At 42.6% G+C, this 27,545-nt stretch overlaps 3 protein-coding genes across 4 annotated transcripts in view; 1 reads left to right on the forward strand and 2 right to left on the reverse strand.

The window, feature by feature from the left end:
* Positions 1 to 26,821, forward strand: LOC133554108 (ER membrane protein complex subunit 3-like). Of its 2 annotated transcripts, XM_061902514.1 has the most exons (10): positions 1 to 126; positions 7,470 to 7,639; positions 12,190 to 12,247; positions 14,870 to 14,963; positions 15,803 to 15,907; positions 15,975 to 16,056; positions 16,155 to 16,234; positions 18,369 to 18,451; positions 19,513 to 19,644; positions 25,821 to 26,821. In XM_061902514.1, the coding sequence occupies exons 2-9, from the start codon at positions 7,485 to 7,487 to the stop codon at positions 19,639 to 19,641; spliced, it is 786 nt and encodes a 261-aa protein (XP_061758498.1). In that variant the 5' UTR covers positions 1 to 126; positions 7,470 to 7,484; the 3' UTR covers positions 19,642 to 19,644; positions 25,821 to 26,821. The 2 variants fall into 2 exon arrangements, with proteins under 2 accessions (XP_061758498.1, XP_061758497.1); XM_061902513.1 differs by lacking the exon at positions 25,821 to 26,821 and having other exon boundaries at positions 19,513 to 22,316.
* Positions 19,758 to 21,241, reverse strand: LOC133554106 (uncharacterized). The gene has a single exon (XM_061902512.1). The coding sequence runs from the start codon at positions 21,239 to 21,241 to the stop codon at positions 20,099 to 20,101; it is 1,143 nt and encodes a 380-aa protein (XP_061758496.1). The 3' UTR covers positions 19,758 to 20,098.
* Positions 21,132 to 27,545, reverse strand: part of LOC133554105 (ubiquitin carboxyl-terminal hydrolase 11-like) — a 58,483-nt gene continuing 52,069 nt past the window's right edge. The window contains exons 16-21 of the mRNA XM_061902511.1: positions 25,993 to 26,063; positions 25,818 to 25,930; positions 24,774 to 24,923; positions 22,385 to 22,500; positions 22,135 to 22,223; positions 21,132 to 22,055 (exon numbers count right to left, since the gene is read on the reverse strand). Coding sequence (XP_061758495.1) covers positions 21,897 to 22,055; positions 22,135 to 22,223; positions 22,385 to 22,500; positions 24,774 to 24,923; positions 25,818 to 25,930; positions 25,993 to 26,063 — 698 coding nt within the window. The 3' untranslated portion in view covers positions 21,132 to 21,896. The remainder of the gene's footprint in view (positions 22,056 to 22,134; positions 22,224 to 22,384; positions 22,501 to 24,773; positions 24,924 to 25,817; positions 25,931 to 25,992; positions 26,064 to 27,545) is intronic.

The following is a 27,545-nucleotide window of genomic DNA, read 5'->3' on the forward strand; positions in this document are numbered from 1 at the left end:
GGATAATACACACTCCAGCACAGCAGGTGGCGCTGTGCACCCGGAACGCTGGTTGGACCCGCCATAAAGTGAAGAAGAAGAAGACTCCGGAAGTAGAGGAAGCCGAGGACTACTATTGAGTTGTCGGTAAGTTATTAAGTCTTCAAGTCTCAGCTTTTTATATTTCATCCCTTTTTTATATTTTGTGGCCGCGCACATGAAGTTAGATGCTAACTTGTCCACGATGGCGACCAGGAGAAGTCATGTTTGTTTCCTAGATATGGTCGTAACTATACTAAATGCACTGGGCATAATAAACACAACATTATTAATATTGCTACTACGGATAATTTGATCAAAAACTCCCTAAAACAGCCCACTACCTATAATATAGGTTTTTTAAACATAAGATCATTGTCTCCTAAAACGTTGTTAGTTAATGATATTATCAGAGACAACAATCTTAACGTCATCGGTCTCAGCGAAACCTGGCTTAAACCAAATGACTTTTTTGCGCTAAATGAGGCATGTCCTCCTAACTTTACACATGCGCATATTGCCCGTCCGCTCAAAAGGGGTGGGGGGGTTGCACTAATATACAACGAAAACTTTAACCTTAGTCCTAACATAAATAATAAATATAAATCGTTTGAGGTGCTTACTATGAGGTCTGTCACACCGCTGCCTCTACACCTGGCTGTTATCTACCGCCCCCCAGGGCCCTATTCGGACTTTATTAATGAATTCTCAGAGTTCGTTGCTGATCTAGTGACACACGCCGATAATATAATCATAATGGGGGACTTTAATATCCATATGAATACCCCATCGGACCCACCGTGCGTAGCGCTCCAGACTGTAATTGATAGCTGTGGTCTCACACAAATAATAAATGAACCCACGCATTGCAACGGTAATACGATAGACCTAGTGCTTGTCAAGGGCATCACCGTTTCCAAAGTTACGATACTCCCGTATACTAAAGTATTGTCTGATCATTACCTTATAAAATTCGAGGTTCAGACGCATGTTCGTCAAACTAATAATAATAATAACTGCTATAGCAGCCGCAACATTAATACAGCCACAACGACAACTCTTGCTGACCTACTGCCCTCGGTAATGGCACCATTCCCAAAGTATGTGGGCTCTATTGATAACCTCACTAACAACTTTAACGACGCCCTGCGCGAAACCATTGATAACATAGCACCGCTAAAGTTAAAAAAGGCTCCAAAAAAGCGCACCCCGTGGTTTACAGAAGAAACTAGAGCTCAGAAATTATTATGTAGAAAGCTGGAACGCAAATGGCGCACGACTAAACTTGAGGTGCACCATCAAGCATGGAGTGATGGTTTAATAACTTATAAACGCATGCTTACCTTAGCTAAAGCTAAATATTACTCAAATCTCATCCACCGTAATAAAAACGATCCTAAATTTTTGTTTAGTACGGTAGCATCGCTAACCCAACAAGGGACTCCTTCCAGTAGCTCAACCCACTCAGCTGATGACTTTATGCAATTCCTTAGTAAGAAAATTGAAGTCATTAGAAAGGAGATTAAAGACAATGCGTCCCAGCTACAACGGGGTTCTATTAACACTGACACGATTGTATATACGGCGGATACTACCCTCCAAAATACTTTCTCTCGTTTTGAGGAAATAACATTAGAGGAATTGTTACAACGTGTAAATGGAATAAAACAGACAACATGTTTACTTGACCCTCTTCCTGGGAAACTGATCAAGGAGCTCTTTGTATTATTAGGTCCATCAGTGCTAAATATTATAAACTTATCACTCTCCTCGGGCACTGTTCCCCTAGCATTCAAAAAAGCGGTTATACATCCTCTTCTTAAAAGACCTAACCTCGATCCTGACCTCATGGTAAATTACCGACCGGTGTCTCACCTTCCCTTTATTTCAAAAATCCTTGAAAAAATTGTTGCGGAGCAGTTAAATGAACACTTAGTGTCTAACAATCTATGTGAAACCTTTCAATCCGGTTTCAGGGCAAATCACTCCACGGAGACAGCCCTCGCAAAAATGACTAATGATCTATTGCTAACGATGGATTCTGACGCGTCATCTATGTTGCTGCTCCTCGATCTTAGCGCTGCTTTCGATACCGTCGATCATAACATTTTATTAGAACGTATCAAAACACGAATTGGTATGTCAGACTTAGCCCTGTCTTGGTTTAACTCTTATCTTACTGATAGGATGCAGTGTGTCTCCCATAACAATGTGACCTCGGACTACGTTAAGGTAACGTGTGGAGTTCCCCAGGGTTCGGTCCTTGGCCCTGCACTCTTCAGCATCTACATGCTGCCGCTAGGTGACATCATACGCAAATACGGTATTAGCTTTCACTGTTATGCTGATGACACCCAACTCTACATGCCCCTAAAGCTGACCAACACGCCGGATTGTAGTCAGCTGGAGGCATGTCTTAATGAAATTAAACAATGGATGTCCGCTAACTTTTTGCAACTCAACGCCAAAAAAACGGAAATGCTGATTATCGGTCCTGCTAGACACCGAACTCTATTTAATAATACAACTCTAACATTTGACAACCAAACAATTAAACAAGGCGACACGGTAAAGAATCTGGGTATTATCTTCGACCCAACTCTCTCCTTTGAGGCACACATTAAAAGCGTTACTAAAACGGCCTTCTTTCATCTCCGTAATATCGCTAAAATTCGCTCCATTCTGTCCACTAAAGACGCTGAGATCATTATCCATGCGTTTGTTACGTCTCGCCTCGACTACTGTAACGTATTATTTTCGGGTCTCCCCATGTCTAGCATTAAAAGATTACAGTTGGTACAAAATGCGGCTGCTAGACTTTTGACAAGAACAAGAAAGTTTGATCACATTACGCCTGTACTGGCTCACCTGCACTGGCTTCCTGTGCACTTAAGATGTGACTTTAAGGTTTTACTACTTACGTATAAAATACTACACGGTCTAGCTCCATCTTATCTTGCCGATTGTATTGTACCATATGTCCCGGCAAGAAATCTGCGTTCAAAGGACTCCGGCTTATTAGTGATTCCCAAAGCCCAAAAAAAGTCTGCGGGCTATAGAGCATTTTCCGTTCGGGCTCCAGTACTCTGGAATGCCCTCCCGGTAACAGTTCGCGATGCCACCTCAGTAGAAGCATTTAAGTCTCACCTTAAAACTCATTTGTATACTCTAGCCTTTAAATAGACTCGCTTTTTAGACCAGTTGATCTGCCGTTTCTTTTCTTTTTCTTCTATGTCCCACTCTCCCGTGTGGAGGGGGTCCGGTCCGATCCGGTGGCCATGTACTGCTCGCCTGTGTATCGGCTGGGGACATCTCTGCGCTGCTGGTCCGCCTACGCTTGGGATGGTTTCCTGCTGGCTCCGCTGTGAACGGGACTCTCGCTGCTGTGTCTTGGATCCTCTTTGGACTGGACTCTCGCGACTGTGTTGTATCCATTGTGGATTGAACTTTCACAGTATCATGTTGGATCCGCTCGACATCCATTGCTTTCCTCCTCTCTAAGGTTCTCATAGTCATCATTGTCACCGACGTCCCACTGGGTCATTATTGTCACCAATGTCCCACTGGGTGTGAGTTTTCCTACCGAGGATGTCGTGGTGGTTTGTGCAGCCCTTTGAGACACTAGTGATTTAGGGCTATATAAGTAAACATTGATTGATTGATTGATTGATTGATGTTTGTGCAAGGTGCTTTAAACACCGCCGTGCTAGCTCAAGCTAACTTTAGCCTCTTCAAAGTGTTACGTTATTTCTTTATTTCTATATTTCAATTTTTTAAATTTCTTTATATCTATATTTCTTTATTTATTTATTTCTGTATTTCTATTTTTAACATTTCTTTATTTCTATATTTATTTATTACTATATTTCTATATTTCTTTATTACTATATTTCAGAGGTGTGAACTCGAGTCACATGACTTGGGACTCGAGTCAGACTCGAGTCATGAATTTGATGACTTTAGACTCGACTTGACAAAATATAAAAAGACTTGCGACTCGACTTAGACTTTAACATCAATGACTTGTGACTTGACTTGGACTTGAGCCTTTTGACTTGACTTGGACTTGAGCCTTTTGACTTGACATGACTTGCTACTTTCCCCATTGTCACATATGGTACAATACAATCGGCAAGATAGGCTGGAGCTAGACCGTGTAGTATTTTATACGTAAGTAGTAAAACCTTAAAGTCACATCTTAAGTGCACAGGAAGCCAGTGCAGGTGAGCCAGTATAGGTATATATGTATGTATATATGTATATAAAGGTATATACAGTATAGGTATGTATATATGTATATAAAGGTATATACAGTATAGGTATATATGTATGTATATATGTATATAAAGGATATATACAGTATAGGTATATATGTATGTATATATGTATATAAAGGTATATACAGTAGAGGTATATATGTATGTATATATGTATATAAAGGATATATACAGTATAGGTATATATGTATGTATATATATATAAAGGTATATACAGTATAGGTATATATGTATGTATATATGTATATAAAGGTATATACAGTATAGGTATATATGTATGTATATATGTATATAAAGGTATATACAGTATAGGTATATATGTATGTATATAAAGGTATATACAGTATAGGTATGTATATATGTATATAAAGGTATATACAGTATAGGTATATATGTATGTATATATGTATATAAAGGTATATGCAGTATAGGTATATATGTATGTATATATGTATATAAAGGTATATACAGTATAGGTATATATGTATGTATATATGTATATAAAGGTATATACAGTATAGGTATATATGTATGTATATATGTATATAAAGGTATATACAGTGCAGGCGTAATGTGATCAAACTTTCTTGTTCTTGTCAAAAGTCTAGCAGCCGCATTTTGTACCAACTGTAATCTTTTAATGCTAGACATGGGGAGACCCCAAAATAATATGTTACAGTAATCGAGACGAGACGTAACAAACGCATGGATAATGATCTTTAAAGTAAAGCACAAATTTGTCATAAATATTGTCCAGGATGAAGCGACAGATGCCCTGCCATAGGGATCGAGTGTTTTCACAAGTCCAAAACAAGTGGTTGACAGTCTCTGGGTGCATGTTCGGTGGCCATGTACTGCTCGCCTGTGTATCGGCTGGGGACATCTCTGCGCTGCTGATCCGCCTCCGCTTGGGATGGTTTCCTGCTAGCTCCGCTGTGAACGGGACTCTCGCTGCTGTGTTGGATCCTCTTTGGACTGGACTCTCGCGACTTTGTTGGATCCATTATGGATTGAACTTTCACAGTATCATGTTAGACCCGCTCGACATCCATTGCTTTCCTCCTCTCCAAGGTTCTCATAGTCATCATTGTCACCGACGTCCCACTGGGTGTGAGTTTTCCTTGCTCTTATGTGGGCCTACCGAGGATGTGGTAGTGGTTTGTGCAGCCCTTTGAGACACTAGTGATTTAGGGCTATATAAGTAAACATTGATTGATTGATTGATTGATATTGTCCCGACCAGGGTCGTCACTAGACCTAATACTGGGGCACACCTGGGGCACAAATAATTCATGTGAACGTGCAAAGCGCGCAATCAAAAACATTTTTAGCACTTATTTATCATAAAAAATACATAAATAGTGCTTTAAACTATGAAATCATATCAGATGATGTTGTATGGATCTTTGATGAACCACCTGAAATTAACTCATGCATTTGACCTACTTGTGCACTTTTTTTTACTCCAGACTTCTAAACTACTACTGGTAAAAGCAAAAAGGAAGAGCAATGAATCTTTTTGAAATATTTATTGCAGTAATCATCTGCAAATTTAACATCTACAAAAGTAAAACAAAAAATAAAGCACCCCTACATCTCTGGGTTCTTTTATATTATTTAATTTCCATTTATGGCAAATGTGGCTAATCCTATTTCAGATACACAAAACTATAAAATATACACAAAACAATAAAGCCACAGTAGAAGAATAAATGAACAACTGTTGTGTGTCTGTTCAGGGAATCATTTTCTGAGAAGTAAACTGTAACGTCTCCTTTTCATTTTTGCAAAGTGGTCAATCACTCTGGACGGACATGGAAATATTACAGTAACTGTTATACAGTTGACCAGTGATTCCCAACTGCTGGGTCGCGACATGAAAGTGGATTGTGTGTCATTTTCAGTCAGATGTGTGCATGAAAAAAAAAAAGTTTAGGGAGAAAAAAATCAAATTGTGGCAACAAAACCAGATATTTTTAGCCATTTTTCTAGTGACTTTTAGTGAGTATTTTAGCAAAAGGCAAAGCGACTAAAAAGTTGGAGGAGGACTCAGGACAGACATGGAAATATATTAAAAAAAAATCTAAATGGGGCAACAAAACCCGATATTTTCAGCCATCTTTCTGAAAACAAATACAGAAATGTTACTATTTTTTCTGGAAACAAAACCAGATGCTTTAGCTGTAGCCATTTTTCTGGTGACAAAACACGATTATTTTAGTCAAAGTCACACCGATTAACAAGACTAGTCTATTTTTCTGTGAAATAAACTTGAATGATTTAAAAATGTGGCTCACGACTTGATGATATGGAAAAATGTTTTTCTTCCTGAAGATAAAACCATTTGAGAAGCACTCAACTCACACATGCTGACTCCAAATCATCATTGATGCAGAACCAGCAGACAATAACCAACATTATGTTTCATGTTCATTGGAAATTCCCCCGACAGCTCGTACTGCAAATGAATATGTTTGTCTTGATACAAGGAAGAACGTTAGCTAACTTAGCATCAACTTAAGACAATGATGTTGCCTAGCTAGCGAGGACTTCACTTACATCTCTCATTCCTGCTGCGGGCGAATAACTTTCTTAAATCCATCTAGGAGTTACAGTTTGAGTCAAATCAAAATCAAAATATTGTAATTAACAAATTGTTGTTGGCTAACGTCACCTACCTCACGCAGTGATTCGAATCCCCTCTCTCTCTCTCTCAACCGAAGTCTCGATCCACACGTGAATAAATTACCATATTAAGTAGCCATGTGCTCACTGTTTCGTGGAGTGAATACAGTAGCAATCAATTACCATACCAAGTAGTATGTGCACTGTTGTCTATGTTATGTAGACTTAAAACTCTGAAGCGTTTTATTTTTTTTATTGGTGAAATTTTTACTGGGGCACTACAGCTCAACAGTGGGGCACGTGCCCCAGTGAAATAGGTCTGGCGACGCCCCTGGTCCCGACTACAAATGAATAGATTTACATAAGTATTTAATACATTTTTTGACATTTTTTGCGCCCATTGATTTGCAAAATGTGCACCACACATTATTCAAATATATAGCTGGAAGCAGTTTGCAAAAAGATTGCGCATCATACAAATTTGTATAACGCGTTTGTGCATTTTGCAAATTGCTCACATTGTTATTGTGCCTCCAACATTGCTTCCAGAGTGTAAACAGAGCCATGGCCGGTCCAGAGCTCCTGCTGGACTCCAGTATCCGTTTGTGGGTGGTGCTGCCCATCGTGGTCATCACCTTCCTGGTGGGGGTCATTCGCCATTACGTCACTCAGCTGCTGCACAGCGACAAGAAGGTGGACCTGGAGCAGGTGTCTGACAGGTGAGCCTTCTCAAGTGCAACACTGCTGACACCACTTCAGGCAAAACTGTCCAGAAGCACCAAACTAATAAAGGTTTCTTTTAGCCAATATGTCAATAGTCAACAATGTAAGTGGAATGATGACTCAGCACACAGGTGCCATACTCAAAGGTACGCTGGGCGTGTCTATTCCTCACATCTTTAGCTAATTAGATTAGATTAGATTAGATAGTACTTTATTTATTCCGTCAGGAAAATTACAATTTTCAGCACAATCCCATTCAAGATCAGACAAACATTACAGGGAGACAGAACAGGATCGCTGACGGGTCTGCCGGCTTCCATGGGCCCCTGTGAATGAATATAGACAAAGTTTAGCTGACTTTGGCTGAAATAATTGTTAAATCTGCACTATATTGCCAAAAGTATTTGGCCACCTGCCTTGACTCACATATGAAGTTGAAGTGCCATACCATTCCTAACCCACAGGGTTCAATAAGACCTTCTGCAGCTATTACAGCTTCAACTCTTCTGTGTGATTTTCATTGATTGATTGAAACTTTTATTAGTAGATTGCACAGTACAGTACATATTCCCTACAATTGACCACTAAATGGTAACACCCCAATAAGTTTTTCAACTTGTTTAAGTCGGGGTCCACGTTAATCAAATCGTGGTACAAATATATACTATCAGCATAATACAGTCATCACACAGGTTAATAATCATAGTATATACCTTGAATTAGTTACATCAGGGGTGCCCATTACGTCGATCGCGAGCTACCAGTCGACCGCGGGGGGTGTGTCAGTCGATCTCCAGCCAGGCTTTTAAGAAAAATAGACCCAAAAATGAGTGATCATCAATCTTCACCAAGACGTCACTTAAATGACATTCACGGTACCGGAGGGTCTTGTGAGATGACGCTGGCTGCTGCAAGATCATTATTATGAAAATATGACCGAGAGGAAGGCGAGAAACACTTTTTATTTCAACAGACTCTCGCGCCGTACCTTCCGTCAAAACTCTAAAGGCCGACTGCACATTTCCTATCTTCACAATAAAAGCCCTGCTTCATGCTGCCTGCGCTAACTAAATACAGAGTCTGGGAAAACTGGCGTGCACAAGCGATCCCTCAGAAAGCCGGCGTGCACATCACTTGTGCACGCCAGCTTTCCCAGACTCTTATTTTGTTAGCGCAGGCAGCATGAAGCAGGGCTTTTATTGTGAAGATAGGAAATGTGCAGTCGGCCTTTAGAGTTTTGACGGAAGGGACGGCGCGAAAGTCTGTTGAAATAAAAAGTGTTTCTCGCCTTCCTCTCCGTCATTTTTTCATAATAATGAACTGGCAGCAGCCAGCGTCATCTCACAAGACCCTCGGGTGCCGTGAATGTCAATCAAGCAAGCTACGGAATTTGCCGCCAATGTTTTTCTTGTAAAGTGTATGGAAGCTGGATGAATTAGATGCCAAAAACCAACCACTTTCATGTGGTATTGTACAGAAAGGACCACTTTTTTTCTCCTCCATTTGAAAATGTGGGCGTTATCATCATTACTGTCTGATTCCAATCAATGCAAGTCATCAGAATCAGGTAATACAGCAACTTATATTCTTGTCTTGGTGAAAGAAAGACATCTATATGTGTTACACATGCTTGTATTATCATTAAACACATTTAACTTGTTTACAAAAATGTCTCTTTCATAAATAAATAAATATAAATGATATATATAAATGAGGTAGATCCCCTCGAGTTGGTCAATTGAAAAGTAGCTCGCCTGCAGAAAAAATGTGGGCACCCCTGAGTTACATTATTTAGAATCCAGGGGGTGGGATGAGGAGGGTTTGGTTGATATCAGTACTTCAGTCATCAACAATTGCATCATCAGAGAAATGGACATTAAAACAGTGTCGGTCTTACTTTGTAGGATATGTACAGCCAGCAGAGAACATAGTGAGTTCAGATAGCATAAGAAGAAGTATATACATTAGAAATACATTTGATTATTTACTTTAGGTTATTTACAATCCGGGGAGATTGGATGTGAATGGAGGAGGGTGTTAGTAAAGGGTTATAGTTGACTGGAGGTGTTGTTTTAGAGGGCTTTTGAAGGAGGATAGAGATGCACTTACTTTCACACCTGTTGGGAGTGCATTCCACATTGATGTGGCATAGAAAGAGAATGACTTAAGACCTTTGTTAGATCAGAATCTGGGTTTAACTTGCTTTGTGGAGCTCCCCCTGGTGTTGTGGTTATTGCAGTCATTTACGTTTGACATGTACGTGGTTATCAGGATTTTATAGACTAGGCTCAGTGCAAGTGGTTTGACTCTGTCCTCCACCCTGAGCCAGCCCACTTTGGAGTAGTAGGTGTGATCTGCGGTGGAGGTCTAGAAGTAACCTGACTAGCTTGTCCTGGGATGTTTGGAGTCTAGATTTGAGGGTTTTGGAGGTGCTGGGGTACAAGCATAATGGAAAAAGGGTTGAATGAGATTTCCTGCTAGAATCTTCATGGTGCTTTTGTTGACCAGAGAGGAGTTTTTGTACAGAGATTTTGTTCGTTGGTTGACCTTTTTGATGCCCTTTGTTGCCAATTTATCACAGGAAAGATTGGCCTCTAGAATGGAACCTAGGTAGGTGATCTCATCTTTCCTGGTGATAACAATGTCACCCACTTTTATAGTGACTTTTAAGAAGGTTAATGTGGGACCCAAATAGGATGGATTCCCGTTTACCTAAGTTTATGGATAGCCAGGTGCAAATATTAAGGAGTTCAGCACTGAGGATTTGTTCCACCTGTGACTTGTCCTTGCCGGATACCAGCAGGGCCGAGTCATCTGCAAACAGGAACAATTCACAGTGGCATGCTGATGGCATGTCATTTACTTATATTAGGAACAGTAAAAGTCCTAGTATACTGCCTTGGGGGACTCCACAGTTTACTGAGAGGGGAGGGGACACCTCTACCACCTGTTTCCTCCCCTCCAAGTAAGATTGCTTCCAGCTCCATGAGGTTTTATCAAATCTGATTGCTCTGAGCTTATCCAACAGTATAGCGTGGTTTATAGGAATTGGACCATTCTTCCAAAAGTGCCTTGGTGAGGTCACACACTGATGGTGGAGAAGGGCTGGCTCTCAGTCTCCGTTCCAATTCATCCCAAAAGTGTTCTATGTGGTTCAGGTCAGGACTCTGTGCAGGCCTGTCAAGTTCATCCACACCAGACTCTGTCATCCATGTCTTTATGGACCTTGCTTTGTGCACTGGTGCACAGTCATTATGGAAGAGGAAGCAGCCCCGCTGTATGTAAGAAGGTGCACTTGCTGTCTGTGAGGAGAGACACGAAAGAGCGAGGAGAGCCTGTAGTGTAACGCCAGCAGCTAAAAGCAACCGTGTGAGAACATATACTCCAATATCACAATATAGTCATTTTCTATAACGCACAAACAATCCAATATATTCCATATATCGCCCAGCCCGACTTTAAATCAACACTCGTTTGTCTCAAGGTTCCACTCCTTAGAACAAGAATGGACTTCCAAAAATATTTCTCTAAATCATGCTCTTAAACTGAAGAAATTACCAACAAAAGTATATGGTGTTTATAATGTGATGTAATAGGAATTCAATGGTATCATGTCTGAATGCAGCTGAGATAGGCTCCAGCACCCCCCGTGACCCCAAAAGGGACAAGTAGTAGAAAGTTGATGGATGGATGATAAACCGCCATAAAATTCCAGATGTTTAGTAATACCTTTTTACATTTTTAATTACAGAAAAATTGAAAACATTTTAGGCAACACTGCTTATTTCCTGGAAAAGGAGTCACAGCAGCGCACTGACGTTTTTTGGTGTGAAAAATGGTACAAAGAAACTACTCCTTTTCCCTCATTACTGTAGAGAAGAGAGAGAAGAGAATTATATTTATATAGCGCTTTTCTCTAGTGACTCAGAGTGCTTTACATAGTGAAACCCAATATCTAAGTTACATTTAAACCAGTGTGGGTGGCACTGGGAGCAGGTGGGTAAAGTGTCTTGCCCAAGGACACAACGGCAGTGACTAGAATGGCGGAAGCGGGAATCGAACCTGCAACCCTCAAGTTGCTGGCACGGCTGCTCTACCAACCGAGCTATGCCGCCCCGGCAACACCGTAGAATTGTTGTACTGTAATTAATAACTTTGTTGGCCTAAATAAATAAACATCCATCCATTTCCTACCGCTTGTCCTGTTCGGGGTCGCAGGGTGTGCTGGAGCCTACCTCAGCTGCATTCGGGCGGAAGAAATGGACTCATTTCATAAAGCAAAAATGTTACTGAAATAAATATCGAACATCTTACACTGCATTGTTTTCCCTGATGAAATAAGGAGGTTTGGACATTTTTTTTGCCATCAACACATTCTCCTTCAATTGTCGGCGTTGATGGGCTCATATTGCCCATCTCAACTACCACAACCAGACATTAGGCTTTGTCATCATCATTGTTTACTCCTAACTTGTTACTTTGAGGAACTGTGTAGATATTGTGCAAACATTGTGTATGAACACACAACATGTTTCTTGTCTTTCAGTCAGGTGCTCCTGCGCAGTCGCATCCTGCGAGAGAATGGCAAATACATCCCCAGACAGGTCAGACATTATCACACAGCTAGCACCTTTTCACCACTTTGCCATCTTGGATGTCAAGGAAAAGCTAGCATCCTGTTGTGGTGGATAACTTCCCACAAGATAATGTCGTTCCCCGAAGTCAGGGGTCGGGAACCTTTTTGGCTGAGAGAGCCATAAAAGCCAAATATTTTAAAAACGAATTTCCGTGAGAGCCGTATTATATTTAAGTAATACTTTGATATGGGGAACATATTCACCATTAATTAGTTGCTTATTAACATGCAAATTCATAACGTATTGGCTCTTAATTAGTCATTTTTAAGTACTTATTAATGCTTTTTTCTGCATGGCCTTATTTTACAAGCAGTAAGCCATTAACTAAGAGTCTTCCCTTATAACTTCAGAATTATTGCTTATTAGTACCCCTAACCCTTACATGGTCCCCTAATGTCCAAATAACTCTTAAGTCTTTGTTACTTCCGTACTAAAGTGTTACCGATATTTTTTAACACTGAATACAACTAAATGTGCGCATTTATAAGTTAGATTAACATTTTTAGAGTATAATAAGTCTCTTATTCTTTTTAATAACATTGTTATTCTGAAGCTAAGAAAAATTAAATGAAATACTTTTTACCATTAATGCGACTTCTTGGATTGATGGAATAAAATGCATGAGAATGTTTTTAATTTTGAACGTTATTTTTAACCCTGTGATTACCAGCGGAATCAATTATTACTTATCGTGTTAAGCAATGTCAGCTAAGATTTATCTGAGAGGAAGTTGCAGTCATCAAAAGAGCCACATCTGGCTCTAGAGCCGCAGGTTCCCTACCCCTGTTCTAAGTAATGGTCCTCATCTTGCCAGCGTGACTAACTTGTAGTTGACAGAGGTAGTGTTGCCATAAGTAGTTGCCGGATGGATGGTGGCAACATGAATGGATGGATGATGACAACATGAATCCTGATGGGTGGATGGTGGCAACATGAATGGATGGATGGTGGCAACATGAATGGATGGATGATGACAACACGAATCATGATGGGTGGATGGTGGCAACATGAATGGATGGATGGTGGCAACATGAATGGATGGATGATGACAACATGAATCGTGATGGGTGGATGGTGGCAACCTGAATGGATGGATGTGGCAACATGAATGGACGGATGATGACAAAATGGATGGATGCTGACAACATGAATCATGATGGGTGGATGGTGGCAACATGAATGGATGGATGTGGCAACATGAATGGACGGATGATGACAACATGAATGGATGGATGATGACAACATGAATCCTGATGGATGGATGATGACAACAAGAATCGTGATGGGTGGATGGTGGCAACATGAATGGATGGATGGATGGTGGCAACATGAATGGATGGATGGTGGCAACATGAATGGATGGATGATGACAACATGAATAGTGATGGGTGGATGATGACAACATGAATCGTGATGGGTGGATGGTGGCAACCTGAATGGATGCATGTGGCAACATGAATGGACGGATGATGACAAAATGGATGGATGCTGACAACATGAATCATGATGGGTGGATGGTGGCAACATGAATGGATGGATGTGGCAACATGAATGGACGGATGATGACAACATGAATGGATGGATGATGACAACATGAATCCTGATGGATGGATGATGACAACAAGAATCGTGATGGGTGGATGGTGGCAACATGAATGGATGGATGGATGGTGGCAACATGAATGGATGGATGGTGGCAACATGAATGGATGGATGATGACAACATGAATAGTGATGGGTGGATGATGACAACACGAATCCTGATGGGTGGATGGTGGCAACATGAATGGATGGATGATGACAACATGAATCGTGATGGGTGGATGGTGGCAACATGAATGGATGGATGTGGCAACATAAATGGACGGATGATGACAAAATGGATGGATGATGACAACATGAATCATGATGGGTGGATGGTGGCAACATGAATGGATGGATGTGGCAACATGAATGGACGGATGATGACAACATGAATGGATGGATGATGACAACACGAATCATGATGGGTGGATGGTGGCAACATGAATGGATGGATGGTGGCAACATGAATGGATGGATGATGACAACACGAATCGTGATGGGTGGATGGTGGCAACATGAATGGATGGATAGTGGCAACATGAATGGATGGATGATGACAACACGAATCGTGATGGTGGATGGTGGCAACATGAATGGATGGATGGTGGCAACATGAATAGATGGATGGTGGCAACATGAATCGTGATGGGTGGATGGTGGCAACATGAATGGATGGATGGTGGCAACATGAATGGATGGATGATGACAACACGAATCGTGATGGGTGGATGGTGGCAACATGAATGGGTGGATGGTGGCAACATGAATGGATGGATGGTGGCAACATGAATGGATGGATGATGACAACATGAATCGTGATGGGTGGATGGTGGCAACATGAATGGGTGGATGGTGGCAACATGAATGGATGGATGGTGGCAACATGAATGGATGGATGATGACAACACGAATCGTGATGGGTGGATGGTGGCAACATGAATGGATGGATGGTGGCAACATGTATCGTGATGGATGGATGGTGACAACATGAATGTGTGCTCACAGTCGTTCACCATGAGGAAACATTACTTCAACGATGCAGAGACAGGATTCTTCAAGAAGGTCAAGAGGAAGGTCGTCCCCAAAAACCCCATGACAGGTGAGTGTGTGCTCATGTGACAGGTGAGTGTGTGCTCATCTGACAGGTGAGTGTGTGCTCATGTGTCAGGTGAGTGTGATGTGACAGGTGAGTGTGTGCTCATGTGTCAGGTGAGTGTGTGCTCATGTGACAGGTGAGTGTGTGCTCATGTGACAGGTGTGTGCTCATGTGACAGGTGAGTGTGTGCTCATGTGACAGGTGTGTGCTCATGTGACAGGTGTGTGCTCATGTGACAGGTGAGTGTGTGCTCATGTTACAGTTGTTTGATGTGACAGGTGTGTGTGTGTGTGTGTGTGTGTGTGTGTTTGTTGCAGACAGCAGCATGCTGACAGACATGATGAAAGGTGTGTGTGAAGGGACAGGTGTGTGTGTGTGTGAAGTGACAGGTGTGTGTGTGTTGCAGACAGCAGCATGCTGACAGACATGATGAAAGGTGTGTGTGCGTGTGTGTGTGTGTGAAGGGACAGGTGTGTGTGTGTGTGAAGTGACAGGTGTGTGTGTGTTGCAGACAGCAGCATGCTGACAGACATGATGAAAGGTGTGTGTGTGTGTGTGTGTGAAGTGACAGGTGTGTGTGTGTGTGTTGCAGACAGCAGCATGCTGACGGACATGATGAAAGGTGTGTGTGTGTGAAGTGACAGGTGTGTGTGTGTGTGTGTGTGTGTGTGTGTGTGTGTGTGTGTGTGTGTGTGTGTGTGTGTGTGTGTGTGTGTGTGTGTGTGTGTGTGTGTGTGTGTGTGTGTGTTGCAGACAGCAGCATGCTGACAGACATGATGAAAGGTGTGTGTGTGTGTGTGTGTGTGTGAAGTGACAGGTGTGTGTGTGTGTGTGTGTTGCAGACAGCAGCATGCTGACAGACATGATGAAAGGCAACCTGACCAACGTTCTCCCCATGATTGTGATTGGAGGATGGATCAACTGGGCCTTCTCTGGATTTGTCATAAGTCAGTTGGTCACATGACATGGGCGGAGCTTAGATCATGACATCATAACTCCACTCTCCTCCTCCAGCCAAGGTTCCTTTCCCTCTGACTCTGAGGTTCAAACCCATGTTGCAGCGTGGCATCGACCTGCTGACGCTGGATGCCTCCTGGTGAGTGACTTACAGGTGTGTGTGTGTGTGTGTGTGTGTGTGTGTGTGTGTGTGTGTGTGCGTGTGTGTGTGTGTGTGTGACACTGTGCTGTGTACAGGGTGAGTTCCGCATCCTGGTACTTCCTCAACGTTTTTGGTCTTAGGAGCATGTACAGCCTCATCCTGGGTCAAGACAATGGTGAGTCCACCTCACCACCACCCTCACTACTTTGTGTGTCCACCTCACCACCACCCTCACTACTTTGTGTGTCCACCTCACCACCACCCTCACTACTTTGTGTGTCCACCTCACCACCACCTTCACCACTTTGTGTCCACCTCACTACCACCTTCACCACTTTGTGTGTCCACCTCACTACCACCTTCACCACTTTGTGTGTCCACCTCACCACCACCTTCACCACTTTGTGTGTCCACCTCACTACCACCTTCACCACTTTGTGTCCACCTCACTACCACCTTCACCACTTTGTGTGTCCACCTCACTACCACCTTCACCACTTTGTGTCCACCTCACTACCACCTTCACTACTTTGTGTGTCCACCTCACCACCACCTTCACCACTTTGTGTCCACCTCACTACCACCTTCACCACTTTGTGTCCACCTCACTACCACCTTCACCACTTTGTGTCCACCTCACTACCACCTTCACCACTTTGTGTCCACCTCACTACCACCTTCACCACTTTGTGTGTCCACCTCACTACCACCTTCACCACTTTGTGTGTCCACCTCACTACCACCTTCACCACTTTGTGTGTCCACCTCACTACCACCTTCACCACTTTGTGTGTCCACCTCACTACCATCTTCACCACTTTGTGTGTCCACCTAACTACCACCTTCACCACTTTGTGTGTCCACCTCACTACCACCTTCACCACTTTGTGTGTCCCCCTCACTACCACCTTCACCACTTTGTGTGTCCACCTCACTACCACCTTCACCACTTTGTGTGTCCACCTCACTACCACCTTCACCACTTTGTGTGTCCACCTCACTACCACCTTCACCACTTTGTGTGTCCACCTCACTACCACCTTCACCACTTTGTGTGTCCACCTCACTACCATCTTCACCACTTTGTGTGTCCACCTAACTACCACCTTCACCACTTTGTGTGTCCACCACCACCCTGAAACTTTTTGTTCCCCTCACCACTTTGTGTATCCACCTCACCACTTTGTGTCCCCCTCACCACCACACTGACACTGTGTGTGTGTGTCCTTGTCACCACCACACTGACACTGTGTGTGTGTGTGTGTGTGTCCTTGTCACCACCACACTGACACTGTGTGTGTGTGTGTGTGTGTCCTTGTCACCACCACACTGACACTGTGTGTGTGTCCTTGTCACCACCACACTGACAGTGTGTGTGTCCTTGTCACCACCACACTGACACTGTGTGTGTGTCCTTGTCACCACCACACTGACACTGTGTGTGTGTGTGTGTGTGTGTGTGTGTGTGTGTGTGTGTGTGTGTGTGTCCTTGTCACCACCACACTGACACTGTGTGTGTGTGTGTGTCCTTGTCACCACCACACTGACACTGTGTGTGTGTCCTTGTCACCACCACACTGACACTGTGTGTGTGTGTCCTTGTCACCACCACACTGACACTGTGTGTGTGTGTCCTTGTCACCACCACACTGACACTGTGTGTGTGTGTGTGTGTGTGTGTGTGTGTCCTTGTCACCACCACACTGACACTGTGTGTGTGTGTGTGTGTGTCCTTGTCACCACCACACTGACACTGTGTGTGTGTGTCCTTGTCACCACCACACTGACACTGTGTGTGTGTCCTTGTCACCACCACACTGACACTGTGTGTGTGTGTGTGTGTGTGTGTGTGTGTGTCCTTGTCACCACCACACTGACACTGTGTGTGTGTGTGTGTGTCCTTGTCACCACCACACTGACACTGTGTGTGTGTCCTTGTCACCACCACACTGACACTGTGTGTGTGTGTGTGTGTGTGTGTGTGTCCTTGTCACCACCACACTGACACTGTGTGTGTGTGTGTGTGTGTGTCCTTGTCACCACCACACTGACACTGTGTGTGTGTGTCCTTGTCACCACCACACTGACACTGTGTGTGTGTCCTTGTCACCACCACACTGACACTGTGTGTGTGTGTGTGTGTGTGTGTGTGTCCTTGTCACCACCACACTGACACTGTGTGTGTGTGTGTGTGTCCTTGTCACCACCACACTGACACTGTGTGTGTGTCCTTGTCACCACCACACTGACACTGTGTGTGTGTGTGTGTCCTTGTCACCACCACACTGACAGTGTGTGTGTCCTCACAGCGGCTGACCAGTCACGACTCATGCAGGACCAGATGACGGGTGCTGCCATGGCGATGCCCCCTGACCCCAACAAGGCCTTTAAGGTGACCTTGTTTTCTCTTCTCCATCTGACATGATCTCAAGATGAAAGTTCTCCTGTCTTGTTATATATATATATACACAAATGTATATATATATTCATGTGTATATATACATGTATATATGCGTATTTATGTTTATATGCGTATATATATGTATTTCTATATACTATATACATGTATATATATATGCGTATATGTGTATTTGTATACATGTGTATATATATATATATGTATATATATAAGTATATATACACGTGTATATATATACATGTGTATATATATGTATATCTATATAAATGTATATACACATGTATATATATATATATATACACACATGTGTATATATATATACATGTATATACTGTATGTATAAACTCACATGCATATTTAAATGTGTATATATGTAGATCTATATACATGTGTATATATATACATGTATAAATATATACATCTATATATATTCATGTGTATATATATGTATTTTTGTATATCTATTTACATATATAAATATACATGTATATATATGTATATTTATATATGTGTATATATTTACATGTATATATATGTATATGTATGTATATACATGTATATATATATGTATGTATATATATATATATATATACACATATATATATATATAGACATATATAAATACATATATACACACATGAATATATGCATGTATATATAAATGTATGTATATACAATGTTTATACACGTACATATACATATGTATGTGTATATATATGTACATGTATATATATGTGTGTGTGTATATATATATATATATATATATGTGTATATATAAATATATATGTAAATATTTAATCAGATTATTGTTGAAAGTGGTTGGACTATTTTCTTTGATTGTGTTGACATTTCCTTTGTTCAGGATTACAATCACATCCCATGTATTGATTGATGAAACATGTATAAAAAGACTAGTATGGAGATAGTCTTGGTACCAAGTCAGCATCAAAGTTCTTCTGGGCTCTCAGAACTCTCTCAAGGCGCCATGTTTTCAGCTTTGGAGGTTTGATCTTCCCCATTGTCCACTTCTCCAGAGCGAGTGGGAGGCGTTGGAGATCATGGAGCACAAGTGGGCGCTGGAGAACGTGGAGGAGGATCTAATGTGCAGAGACCTCAACTTTGGAACCTTCTTCAGCCAGGATATCAAGTCCACCATGTTCTAGAAGGTACCTGACGAGGTTCTCCTGCTGCTGCCAAATGTCTTTTTAATGTTGACGTGTGAGGTGTGGTCATGTGACCTCACACCAATAAATACATCCAAGATGAAAACAGGCTCAAGTTCCTGGTTAAAACAATTGTCTTTTATTTGAAAAGTCTTATAAAATCTGATATTTGACAAAGAGGAAGACCAAAATCAAGTTTGCTCTGGTAGAAAAATAGTGTAGCAGCAGCTGTTTGGTCTGCATGAAGTATGAAAATAATCATTCAATAAATACCACAACAAGCCAAAATATACACAAGGAAAGTCTGCTGCTGCCTTTACCCACAATGCATTCTGCTCACATTTGATGCCATCAATACTATTCTGACTTTGTGGGGACATGATGCTTTGAGGGGAATATTGACTATCATCTTGGACTCAACTGGACTTGGAAGACTTAGTCCTCCACAGCAGGGAGTCTAGTCCACCTTCTTCTCACATCTGCACATGTAAAATGTGTGATACTTCACACAGCACATGAAGGCCAGAGGAGAAACCATTACACTGTTCTTACTGTCAAATCTACAGCTGCTGCACAATTGTATGGAAACATGTTTGTTCTTGTTTAGACGATGTGTGTTGCTGTTCCCGTTTAGACGTGTGTTGCTGTTCCCGTTTAGATGACGTGTGTTGCTGTTCCCGTTTAGACGACGTGTGTTGTTGTTCCCGTTTAGACGACGTGTGTTGTTGTTCCCGTTTAGACGACGTGTGCTGCTCTGTTCCCGTTTAGACGTGTGCTGCTGTTCCCGTTTAGACGACGTGTGCTGCTGTTCCCGTTTAGACGACGTGTGCTGCTGTTCCCGTTTAGACGACGTGTGCTGCTGTTCCCGTTTAGACGTGTCTTGCTGTTCCCGTTTAGACGACGTTTGCTGCTGTTCCCGTTTAGACGTGTCTTGCTGTTCCCGTTTAGACGACGTGTGCTGCTGTTCCCGTTTAGACGTGTCTTGCTGTTCCCGTTTAGACGACGTGTGCTGCTGTTCCCGTTTAGACGTGTCTTGCTGTTCCCGTTTAGACGACGTGTGCTGCTGTTCCCGTTTAGACGTGTCTTGCTGTTCCCGTTTAGACGACGTGTGCTGCTGTTCCCGTTTAGACGTGTCTTGCTGTTCCCGTTTAGACGACGTGTGCTGCTGTTCCCGTTTAGACGTGTCTTGCTGTTCCCGTTTAGACGACGTTTGCTGCTGTTCCCGTTTAGACGTGTCTTGCTGTTCCCGTTTAGACGACGTGTGCTGCTGTTCCCGTTTAGACGTGTCTTGCTGTTCCCGTTTAGACGACGTGTGCTGCTGTTCCCGTTTAGACGACGTGTGCTGCTGTTCCCGTTTAGACGTGTGCTGCTGTTCCCGTTTAGACGTGTGCTGCTGTTCCCGTTCAGACGACGTGTGCTGCTGTTCCCATTTAGACGTGTCTTGCTGTTCCCGTTTAGACGACGTTTGCTGCTGTTCCCGTTTAGACGACATGTGTTGTTGTTCCCGTTTAGACGACATGTGTTGCTGTTCCCGTTTAGACGACATGTGTTGCTGTTCCCGTTTAGACGACATGTGTTGCTGTTCCCGTTTAAACGACATGTGTTGTTGTTCCCGTTTAGACGTGTTGTTGTTCCCGTTTAAAAGACGTGCTGCTGTTCCCGTGTAGACGACGTGTGTTGCTGTTCCCGTTTAGACGACGTGTGTTGCTGTTCCCGTTTAGACGACGTGTGCTGCTGTTCCCGTTTAGACGACGTGTGCTGCTGTTCCCGTTTAGACGACATGTGTTGTTGTTCCCGTTTAGACGACATGTGTTGTTGTTCCCGTTTAGACGACATGTGTTGGCAGCTCTCATCCAGACGTGTCAAAAGATAGTAGTAGTGAGACACTAACTGCAGACTAGATATACTTAGTAGTAGTACTAGACTAAGTAAGACATCAGATATGACCTTGACTTGGACATTGATGTCCTCCTGCTGACCTTCTTGTCCTGGCATCACAACAGCTGTGTAGGACTAGATCTGAGTGCTCAAAGCTGACCAGTCCAGTTGAGACTTGAGATTGTAGTAAGGAGGTGACTAGTTGGGGAAGAAGACAAGCAGCAGCAGCAAATGGCACAGATTGGTGGAACGTCCAAAGAAAAGAAAAGTTGAGGAAATGAAAATGTCAGCCAAATCAAAGTGAACTTAAGCCCCTCCCCCTTCAGTGTTGTACATTACAATAAAATAAAAGTCTTTTCACCACAAAGTTGGCACCTTTAGTCCGTTTCCATGGTGAGGGTGTTGGTGCCGTTGTCACTGCGCGGCGTGGCGTCAGCGGAGGAGGAGGCGGAGGCGGGGCTTGTGCTGGGGGCGGGCAGGGAAGGTTGCCTCATCTTGTCTTGTCGATGGTAGAACAGCACGTAGGCGGCGTTGGTCTAGGCAGCAACATGGAGGTCCGGAGGGGACTTCAGCTGGTTAGTGTGTGTGTGTGTGTGTGTGTGTGTGTGTCCTCACCATGATCTGGTCCTCCCTGGCGTACGTCACCTTGCTGTCATCAAAGTAGTACCACTGACCGTTGTCCTTGTTGCGTGCATAGCTGGTGTCTGCACACACACACACACACACACACACACACACACACACACACACACACACACACACACACACACACACACACACACACACACACACACACACACAACCACACACAACCACACACAACATGAGTCCAGTGGGGACTAAGGAGGACCTGGACTAGTCTTACAGTGTCCGTCTCGCAGTCCCCCATAGTGGTTGGACACAGCTATGAGGTCATAGCGGCTAGGTGGCTCCCCGCTGGACAAGTTCTTCCTCAGGAGACTAGTTGAGAAGTCCAAGTTCCTGCAGGACACAAGCAGTCAGAGTCCAGATCTCACACATTGTCATGAGGAAGGAACTTTTGTCTGGGAAATAATCTTTTAAAAACTAAACAATCTGGAGAAACTAGCAAGATAAAGCTGGCAATAACAATCATACACACACAACACTTCCTCTCCTTCACAATAAGAGCGCTAACAAAATAAAGGCCTCAGAAGTTAGTTCCTGCTACATTTCCAGGATGATGACACGGTGATGTCAAATATTGGTCCAACATGTCCAAAAATGTCAGCTTTTCTGCATTTGATGTACGACCCAAACATGACACTCTGCTGTTTAAGTGTGAAAGTACAAGATAGAATTTCAAAAAATAAAAACTTTTAAATTTAATGTTTTTGTTTATTTCAATTGCTGTTCTTATTTTACTTTTGTATTTGTTGCTACCTAAAGTTCTTAGAAAAACCTTTTCAAAGTTGAATTTTTCTGCTACAATAAATGTCAAAAAAGCACATGACACTATTAAGTTAGGGTGGACACTACTTTTGTCCCCACATCATGTAAACAAACATGTCCCCACATCGTGTAAACAAACATGTCCTCACGTCGTGTAAACAAACATGTCCCCACGTCGTGTAAACAAACATGTCCCCACGTCGTGTAAACAAACATGTCCCCACGTCGTGTAAACAAACATGTCCCCACATCGTGTAAACAAACATGTCCCCACATCGTGTAAACAAACATGTCCCCACATCGTGTAAACAAACATGTCCCCACATCGTGTAAACAAACATGTCCCCACATCGTGTAAACAAACATGTCCCCACATCGTGTAAACAAACATGTCCCCACATCGTGTAAACAAACATGTCCCCACATCGTGTAAACAAACATGTCCTCACATCGCGTAAACAAACATGTCCTCACATCGCGTAAACAAACATGTCCTCACATAGCGTAAACAAACATGTCCTCACATAGTGTAAACAAACATGTCCTCACATCGCGTAAACAAACATGTCCCCACATCGTGTAAACAAACATGTCCCCACATCGTGTAAACAAACATGTCCCCACATCGCGTAAACAAACATGTCCTCACATCGCGTAAACAAACATGTCCTCACATCGCGTAAACAAACATGTCCCCACATCGTGTAAACAAACATGTCCTCACATCGTGTAAACAAACATGTCCCCACATCGTGTAAACAAACATGTCATCACATCGTGTAAACAAACATGTCCTCACATCGTGTAAACAAACATGTCCTCACATCGTGTAAACAAACATGTCCTCAAATCGTGTAAACAAACATGTCCCCACATCGTGTAAACAAACATGTCCCCACATCGTGTAAACAAACATGTCCCCACATCGTGTAAACAAACATGTCCCCACATCGCGTAAACAAACATGTCCTCACATCGCGTAAACAAACATGTCCTCACATCGCGTAAACAAACATGTCCCCACATCGTGTAAACAAACATGTCCTCACATCGTGTAAACAAACATGTCCCCACATCGTGTAAACAAACATGTCATCACATCGTGTAAACAAACATGTCCTCACATCGTGTAAACAAACATGTCCTCACATCGTGTAAACAAACATGTCCTCAAATCGTGTAAACAAACATGTCCTCACATCGTGTAAACAAACATGTCCTCACATCGTGTAAACAAACATGTCCTCACATCGTGTAAACAAACATGTCCCCACATCGTGTAAACAAACATGTCCCCACATCGTGTAAACAAACATGTCCCCACATCGTGTAAACAAACATGTCCCCACATCGTGTAAACAAACATGTCCCCACATCGTGTAAACAAACATGTCCCCACATCGTGTAAACAAACATGTCCTCACATCATGTAAACAAACATGTCCTCACATCATGTAAACAAACATGTCCCCACATCATGCAAACAAACATGTCCTCACATCGTGTAAACAAACATGTCCCCACATCGTGTAAACAGACATGTCCTCACATCGTGTAAACAAACATGTCCTCATATCGTGTAAACAAACATGTCCTCACATCGTGTAAACAAACATGTCCCCACATCGTGTAAACAAACATGTCCCCACATCGTGTAAACAATCATGTCCTCACAACTAGTAAACAAACATGTCCCCACATCATGCAAACAAACATGTCCTCACATCGTGTAAACAAACATGTCCTCATATTGTGTAAACAAACATGTCCCCACATCATGTAAACAAACATGTCCTCACATCTTGTAAACAAACATGAGGGGGGGGGGGGGGGGGGGGTCTCACCTGAGGGGGAAGTCCACAATGGTGTCCAGCTTCTCTCTGGTGAACTTGGTGTAGGAGAACCTCTTCAAGTGGATGATGAGGACCTCCGGCAGAGACCACAGGTCCAGTTTCTTGGTGGCCAGCTGGTGCTTCTTACACACAGGACAGTACCTGACACACACACACACACACACACACACACACACACACACACACACACACATTAGAAGGATGTGTCTCGCCATGTTGAGACATGAAGAAGGAGAAGTGACTGCTTCATTAGTGGTGACATCGTCAAAAAGGAGGACGTGTCGTTCTTAAAAGAGCTTCCCCTCTGGTCAACATATGAAATAACAAGTGTGTGGTAGATATTGAAATGCGCTCCCTTTGGCCCAAAATGTATTTTTTAAAGAAATAAATATGTGGATAGAGACAAACTGTAATAACTTCAAGTCAATAATGAAGATTAAAAACCAATTACAAACAAAATGCTTTGGTTTGGTCCGCCTTTGGCTGCTGCCCCCGAGACCCACGGCCGGATATGCGCTAGAAGACGCCTTGGAGCCACTATTTTGAGAATCTAATGCATTGTGAAAGTAATGCAGTTGTTTTATTGAAGTGAAAATATCAAACTTCCTGTTGATTTTTGCTAAAGTATGTTAATTATCAAAATGTAGGTCTAAGTGAGACCTACATAGTGGATTATAATATGGCCGACATTTTAAAGTTTTCTTATAAAATGGTGACTTTTGTCGACGACTCTTCATGAAATTGCCAACATTTTAGGCTTTTCTTATAAAACTGACTTGGTGAGTAAAATTCCAACTTTGATCTTAATATTGCACAAATGTTCACTTTTTTCTTGTAACTTATTAGAATTCTGCCGACATTCTAACTTGTTCTTGTGAAATTCCAACTCGTTTTTTCAAACAAGCACAGTATGTATGTATATTCTTCTTTCTCTGCTCCTAAAGTGGTAGCCATGTTTCCCAAGAAGGAGTGTGTGTGTGTGTGTGTGTGTGTGTGTGTGTGTGTGTGTGTGTGTGTGTGTGTGTGTGTGTGTACCAGGGGTTCTCCTCCTCCAGGGTCTCCACGGTGGTGAAGAGCTGGATGCAGTCCTGCATGGGCACGGTGGTGAGCTGCAGAGGAACATCCATGCTGCTGTGCTTGAGGTACTTCTGCAGGTGAAGCAGGACATTGAGGCCATGACACCTTCACACCTTCACTGCAACACACACACCTCCGCCTCGTTCTCGTTGTAGAATCTCTTCTTCATGTCGGCGTCCCAGTCCAGCGCCACGTACGGCTGGGCTGCTCCCAGAAACAAAGACGCATGTTAGAAAGAGAGAAGGTGGCGTTTCTGCATTTGCTCCTAAAAAAATATCAGGACAAAAAAAAAAAACAGATTTCAACATCTGTACAACCATAACCATAAGGACAAGTGATTGTGGCGGGAGTCTGCCTTCGCTGCCTTGTGTGAGCTCCAAGACTTGCAACAAGGAAGAAAATAAGAACTTTAGTTGGAGGATCAGGTGTTTTTCACCACCTATAAACTGTACACAAACGGTTTGAAGTGACAAATGTGCCATCCAAACAATACCCCGTTTGTTGACAAAAACATGCAGCCATGGAAGCACACTCAATCTATTTATTAAGCAGAGCTTCATAAATGTCTTATGCTGCTTAGGCTGCTGCCCCCGTGACCCGACTTCGGGTAAGCAGAAGAAGATGGAAGGATGTTAAGTCATAAAAGTACACAAACATCTTCACAGTGGATGTTCTCTGTACATGACAAAGATTTGTAAAAGTTTTGAAAATGTTACATTCTGGTGTAATTTCCACATATTTTATGTGGTTAAATTCTACAGAATAATTAGTTTTATTCTGTCAAGGCAACTCATGTCAAGTCAGCTCCTTCATGCTGACTTTGCTGTCTTCTAATAAGAATCAATAGGAGAGAATCCAAAGTAAAGAGAAGTGTAAACATCACGTTTTCTAATTAATAATTGATCATCAATCATGGAGATGATGAGTGAGCAGCATGAACACATTAAAGTATTTCAAATAACTGTCAGGCTTTTTGTGTGCCTTTAGCGTGTTTTTGTGTGCCTTTAGCGTGTTAGCTGATGTCGCTAATCAACGGTCAATACAATCTAAAGACTTCTGGAGAGCAACTTAGTCATCATTCCAGGTTGGTGAGTGTTTGTCATCATGCACATTCATGTCGTCATCATGCACATTCATGTCGTCGTCATGCACATTCATGATGTCGTCATGCACATTCATGTCGTCGTCATGCACATTCATGTCGTCATCATGCACATTCATGATGTCGTCATGCACATTCATGTCGTCATCATGCACATTCATGTCGTCATCATGCACATTCATGTCATCATCATGCACATTCATGTCGTCGTCATGCACATTCATGATGTCGTCATGCACATTCATGTCGTCGTCATGCACATTCATGTCGTCATCATGCACATTCATGATGTCGTCATGCACATTCATGATGTCGTCATGCACATTCATGTCATGCACATTCATGTCGCCATCATGCACATTCATGTCGTGATGCACTTTCATGATGTCATCATGCACATTCATGTCGCCATCATGCACATTCATGATGTCATGATGCACTTTCATGTCATGCACATTCATGTCGTCATCATGCACATTCATGTCGTCATCATGCACATTCATGTCGTCATCATGCACATTCATGATGTTGTCATGCACATTCATGATGTTGTCATGCACATTCATGTCATGCACATTCATGTC

This window comes from Nerophis ophidion, linkage group LG06 (genome assembly GCF_033978795.1).
Source record: "Nerophis ophidion isolate RoL-2023_Sa linkage group LG06, RoL_Noph_v1.0, whole genome shotgun sequence".
Classification (NCBI taxonomy): domain Eukaryota; kingdom Metazoa; phylum Chordata; class Actinopteri; order Syngnathiformes; family Syngnathidae; genus Nerophis; species Nerophis ophidion.

Coding starts and splice junctions, on each gene's coding strand:
- LOC133554106 (XM_061902512.1), bottom strand. CDS start 21,241: ATGTCGTTTAAACGGGAACAGCAACACATGTCGTCTAAACGGGAACAG.
- LOC133554108 (XM_061902514.1), top strand. CDS start 7,485: ATGGCCGGTCCAGAGCTCCTGCTGGACTCCAGTATCCGTTTGTGGGTG. Junction 7,640..12,189: donor CTGGAGCAGGTGTCTGACAG/GTGAGCCTTCTC, acceptor CTTGTCTTTCAG/TCAGGTGCTCCTGCGCAGTC. Junction 12,248..14,869: donor GCAAATACATCCCCAGACAG/GTCAGACATTAT, acceptor GTGTGCTCACAG/TCGTTCACCATGAGGAAACA.